The sequence below is a fragment of the Erythrolamprus reginae genome, chromosome 1 (assembly GCF_031021105.1).
Source record: "Erythrolamprus reginae isolate rEryReg1 chromosome 1, rEryReg1.hap1, whole genome shotgun sequence".
NCBI lineage: Eukaryota > Metazoa > Chordata > Lepidosauria > Squamata > Dipsadidae > Erythrolamprus > Erythrolamprus reginae.
Window position 1 is genome coordinate 375,107,136 of NC_091950.1, and position 6,000 is coordinate 375,113,135.

The following is a 6,000-nucleotide window of genomic DNA, read 5'->3' on the forward strand; positions in this document are numbered from 1 at the left end:
TTTAGGTGGTCCAAATAGACCCCCCCGGTCTTTGTAGGATACAGTTGGAGACATTACCTCGTCATCCAAAACTCACAGCCTCCAGTCCCTGGAACAGAACTGTGACAGCCTCATTTGGCCAGCCCATGGTTGAAAAATATAGTGAGGTATTATCGGTATACTGATGATTCCAAACCAACAGCTGAGCTCACCCAATGGTTTCATGCAAAAAGAGGAGAGACAGAGAGTAAAACCCTGTGGCATTTTACCCACAAGGTGCTTAGGAAGTGATCTCATCCCTCAAACCAAGACCAATTGTAACTGGCTCCGGAGAAAGGAAGATGACCACACAGAACTGGTTCAAAAGGAAACTGTGGCCAATAGAAAGCCATTTAGAAGTCGAAGGGCACAAGGATGGATGTACCACTTCCATCTTATCTCTGCCACAGGGTATAAAGAAGTGCAACCGTGTTTGTCTCGGCAATAACTCCTGATCTGAAACCAAATTGAAATAGGTTTAGACTATCCATATCCTCCAAGGTTCTCTTAAGTTGCAGACAGACTACCTTCTCAATAAGTGCCCTCTCCAGGGGAAAACTTGTAGACTGGTCAAACGCTGTTCACAATTTGCTGCTTTCAAGGAATGAGGTACCACTCCCTTCAACAAAGAGGGCAATACCATAAAATGGATCCAGTGGCAGGTCATCTTCCTGACCATCTTTATAACCCAAAAGGGTCTGGATTCAGTGAACAAGTGGCCAAGCTGACAGCCCAGAGAACCCTATCCACTTCTCAATAGTCAGCAGTTGAAACTCCTCCGAGATCATACTTCCAGATTGTGCTATACAGCTCAGCCTGCCCAGCCTAGTCAGTGTCCAGTTGAAATGAATTTCATGTTATTTACTAGAAAGCCAGAATAATCCTCAGAGCAGCCCACTGATATTTTAAGAGGCCATCCCTATCCAATAGAGTCCAGGTCACCTTAAACCAGGCTGCTGGACAGCAATACATTATTTCTTGGTCTTTCTGGGACACTGCAGATCATCCAGAGCAGTGAGCCTGGGAAAATCTCATCATTAGTATCTCAGCATGCTTTCTGGATCTCTGCTCTGCCTTATCCGATTCAAAAGGAAATGTAAAAACGGTCCTCAGAATATTGATGGCATTGTGGCCTAAATCTCTGAATGACTTTTCCAACAGACAGATTCTCGCAGTGTTCTGCAGCTTAAGTGCCACAAGCTGAGCAACAGCACTCTGCTGCTATTTTGGAAGCTGCCTGACAGAAAAGACTGTAATCCCGTTATTACAGTGCTACAAATTCTCACTTAGAATCACTCCTGGAGGATACTAGAGTTAACATTTTCAAAAATAACTGAGAACCAACAATCAAAAGGCCACACTTCTTCTTCCTCTTCCCAGCAGAAGTCATCCAGCAGATTATCTGAGATACTTTTAAATTACGGTAGATTAGAATGATCTAGCTAGCCCAATTCAATTCTTTTCCCTCCCAATACTGTACATCTGTCACTTTTACTGTTCTCAGTCTTAACATATTCTCTGAACCTCCCTGGCTCAATTCATCTCAATACATGACATGCTTACCAAGATTACATCACTCCATCGATCAGTAAACACTTCATTTTTAAAAAAGTGGGGCAGAGAAAACCCAGCTTTTCTCATAGCAACTCCTTGTCCTATATTACTTGTTTAAAGGCTCTCTATATGTAGAAATTTATAAATATTTTAAAGTTGATTTACATTCTAAAATGTTTAACTTTATTTTTAATTATAACCTGTTTTAATATGATTTTAGCATTGTATAAGTCATAAATTGTAAATTGTAAAAGTAAAATGGCTGTTTGGCATTGGTGGCATTGATTATCCACCAGCAACTAGTATCAACAGCCCTCTCATATCTCCAAACAGGATCTCAGCAATTAGCACATTGACTAATTAGCTACATGGTATCTGGGTTCACATAACAAGTTAACATCGAGTGAACTGAACAGTGGTTTACTGAGCTTTATAATCAATTCATTCATTCTATTACTACAGCTAACACCATCTTGTCCAGATTCAACCGTACAGTACTTCAGAAAGTGTCTTTTTTCTCCATCCTGTCTGACTTAAGCTCCTCAAAAACTTGTGACATGCCATGACATCTTTCCTTCTTCCAATCCTTTTGCTGCTACCACATCAGAAACTCTCTTCATTAGTCTTGCATTTCATTCTCACAACTAAGAGTACAAACTTCATTTCACAACAATATTCCACCAAATTCCTCCAGCATGGACCCCGCGCTTTATATTCCGGTTTCACACAAAATCAAGCTGTGCCAAGACAAGATCTTACAAAGACAAGACTTGCCCCAACATATTTACTTTTTCAAACATTACATCAAACCCTCATTTTGCTTTGCATGGTAGGTAACCCAGGTAGGGTTGCAGAAGTGCAATTTCTCAATGTAAGAAACTCAGGTTAATTACCCCCCCCCCCCCAATTCAACCACAAACTTGAGTGTTGGCTTCAAATATTGGTGCCCATTATTACATCTTGTTTCACCGCAGATGGCAGCACCTAGACAAACTTGCTTGGTTCAAGTTAAAACAGCTAAGCAAAGTCAAAACTTGATTAATATTTAGATAGGAGACTATCAAGAAAACATAAAGATGTAGACGGGGCTAAGAATCTAAAAAAAAATCCTGCAAGGAAATGGCGAATTACATCTGCACGGTTACCAATAAAACTACAACCCTCTCTTCTCCCTCTGTTTTTCACACGCAATCTTTGAAGAACGGGTCTTTTTTTAAAGATCGTAGGAAAGCACCCTACAGGGACAGGACACGTGCCGTTAAAAGTTTAAACGAACTTAAATTTCTCAACGCCCCCCCCCCACTCCCCTTTACCAACAAAACCAGTCCACCTACCAAATCGTTTTTCACTTCCTCCCTTAGAGAGATGTGGCAATCTGGCATTCACCACATTCCGATCAAAGAGAGAAATGCCAGCGCCTCTCACACTCAGCATCGATCCCCAGGCTGGCCGCGGCAAATACTGCGCGTCAAAGCAACATCTGGAGAGCTACAGTTCATCCGCAAACTCCTGGAAAAAAAGACTCTCTTCCCCCACCTCCTCCATCCGTTGCTGTTGCCACGCTTTCGAAAAGGCCCCTGACTGACCCTCCTCCCCCGCTTCAGGCCGGACTGCGCCTAGCAGGGAAGTTGCCACCGCGAGCCTCAGTAGCCGGCGAGGGGGGGGAGACGGAGGGAGGAAGAGAGAGCTGAGACCACCTCCTCTCCTCGCTGCTCGCCTCCAATCCCAATGTGGCCAATCCCTGCTTGGTATCTGGGACTGAAAGGAGGAGGAGGAGTATGTGTGTGTGTGTGTGTGTGAGAGAGAGAGAGAGAGAGAGAGAGAGAGTGTGTGTGTGTGTGTGTAAGAGAGTGAGCGAGAGTGTGTGCGTAAGACAGTGTGTATGTGTGTGTGTGTGTGTGTATGTGTGTGTGTATGTGTGTGTGTGTGAGAGAGAGAGAGAGAGAAAGTATATGTGTGTGTGCGTGTGGGGGGGGGGGAGAGATACTGGCTCCCAACCCGCCGGGACTCCCAACTACAGAGCTTGCTTGGCTCCGTTCCCAGCCCTGGCCGCGCGCGCAAAACAACAACAACAACAACAGCAGCAACAAAAAGCTGCGGTCGAGACTTGCCCGCCTGCCTGGCTCCCGGCCTCGGTAGCCAATCATTTGAAGCGAGCAGACTCGTCCGGGGAGGGGGAGAGAGAGGGCGGACGAGCTGAGTCTGTGGCGGGGGAATAACAAGGCTTCGAGAGACGTGAAGCGCGAAAGTTTCCGCCGAGGCGCTCGGGCTTTTGCCTTACCTCGCCTCGTCCCCCTGTTGTCACCCCCCACCTTCCGAGTTCTTCGCGAGAGAAAATTTCTTTTCAGGGGGGCGCAGCCTCTCTCCCTCGCGTGGTCGGGCTTTTGGTTTGGAGAGCCCGGGAGCTGCCTTAATAAGCGGCAGTCACCCCCTTTTTCCCGCCTTCCGCCCCCGGTCAAGGTGTTCCTCTCACCTGAGGCAGGAATCTCACCAGCGCCTCCCTTTCCCTCTCAGGACAATGCAAGGGTAACGAGCTAAGTAATTAGTAAATGGTTATCTAGTCGGGGACAGGTAAAGCTCTTGCCCGAGGTGGTGCTTTCTACATGCCCTATAACGGAAGGACTGGCGTGTGAAAACGCACGTACGGACACACACACACACTGCACGCAGGGACGCACGCGATGTGGCATAGAACTCCTTTTTGGCCATTGTCTAAGGCAGTGTTTCCCAACCTTGGCAACTTGAAGATATCTGGACTTCAACTCCCAGAATTCCCCAGCCAGCGAATGCTTGACTGGGTAATTCTGGGAGTTCAAGTCCAGATATCTTCAAGTTGCCAAGGTTGGGAAACATTGGTCTAAGAAGAATTATTTCAGGATAACAGAATAACACAGCTGGAAGGGACCTTGGAGGTCTTGTAGCTCAACCCCCTGCTCAAGCAGGAGCCCCTACTACACCATTTCAGACGATCACTTCTCGAGGAAGGATCTTTGGTAAGTAAGGGTGACAACTGTGAGCTAATAATAAGTGCAAATACTGCCCGCCTTTGAGTCCTTCTTATTTCTCAATTTCTCTAAAATTATGAATTTAAAGTCAAGCAGGATGTCTGAGTAAACTGAAGAGCACAAACCGAAAATGCTAAAGCTCAATTTGTTTATAGATACACGTACATTTTAAAGGAAGTTAAAAACTGGTTTTGTAGTGTTGGAATAGAATAGAATAGAATAGAATAGAATTCTTTATTGGCCAAGTGCGATTGGACACACAAGGAATTTGTCTTTGGTGCATATGCTCTCAGTGTACATAAAAGGCAAGGTACATTTGTCAAGAATCATAAGGTACAACACTTAATGATTATCATAGGGTACAAATAAGCAATCAAATCACATTAGGAAACAGTCAATATAAATCATAAGGATAGAAGCAACAAAGTTACAATCATTCAGTCATAAGTGAGAAGTGATAGGTGATAGAAACGATGAGAAGATTAGTAGTAGTGCAAACTTTGTAAATAGTTTGACAGTTGAGGGAATTATTTGTTTACAAAAGTGATGGCATACGGGGAACAAACTGTTCTTGTGTCTAGTTGGAGTGCAGTGCTCTAGTAACTTGGTGTGTGCACATATTTCTGTTTTGCTGTTATCAAGTAGTAACAGGTATTATAATAATAATAATAATAATAATAATAATAATTATTATTATTATTATTATTATTATTATTTATTAGATTTGTATGCCACCCTCCACGAAGACTCCCGAGAAAAATAAGGTAGCCCTCAACTTACGACCATATTTGAGCCCAAAATTTCTATTGCTAAGCAGGGCCTCAATTTATGATCATTTTTGCCACAGTTGTTAAGTGAATCTGGTTTCCTCCTTTGACTTTGCTTGTCAAAAGCCAGTTGGAAAAGCCACACGGTAATCACATGATTCCGGGACACTGCAACTGTCATAAATAGAAGCCAATTCTCAAGTACCCAAATTTTCCTCACATGATCAAGGGGATGTGGCAATAGTCATAGTTGTGAAAACCAGTAAGAAGTTATTTTTTTCAGTCCTGTTGTAACGTCAAATTTATTTATTTATTTATTTATTTATTTATTTATTTATTTATTTAATTTGTATGCCTCCCCTCTCCGGAGACTCAGGGCAATAATAAGACAGCATATAATAATCCAATACTAAAAACAATTAAAAACCCATTATTATAAAAAACCAAACATACATACAGACAGACATACCATGCGTAAAATTGTAAAGGCATAGGGGGAAAAAGTATCTCAATTCCCCCATGCCTGGCGGCAGAGGTGGGTTTTAAGTAGCTTACGAAAGGCAAGGAGGGTGGGGGCAATTCTAATCTGTGGGGGGAGTTGGTTCCAGAGGGCTGGGGCCGCCACAGAGAAGGCTCTTCCCCTGGTTCCTGCCAAG

General features: G+C 43.7%; 1 protein-coding gene across 3 annotated transcripts in view; it reads right to left on the bottom strand.

Moving 5' to 3' along the window:
- Positions 1–3,459, bottom strand: part of BCL2L11 (BCL2 like 11) — a 48,019-nt gene extending 44,560 nt beyond the window's left edge. For all 3 annotated transcript variants that reach the window (XM_070734643.1, XM_070734646.1, XM_070734642.1), the window contains exon 1: positions 2,907–3,459. In XM_070734643.1, the coding sequence (XP_070590744.1) occupies positions 2,907–2,954 (48 nt within the window). In that variant the 5' untranslated portion in view covers positions 2,955–3,459. The remainder of the gene's footprint in view (positions 1–2,906) is intronic.
- Positions 3,460–6,000: the final 2,541 nt, after the last annotated feature.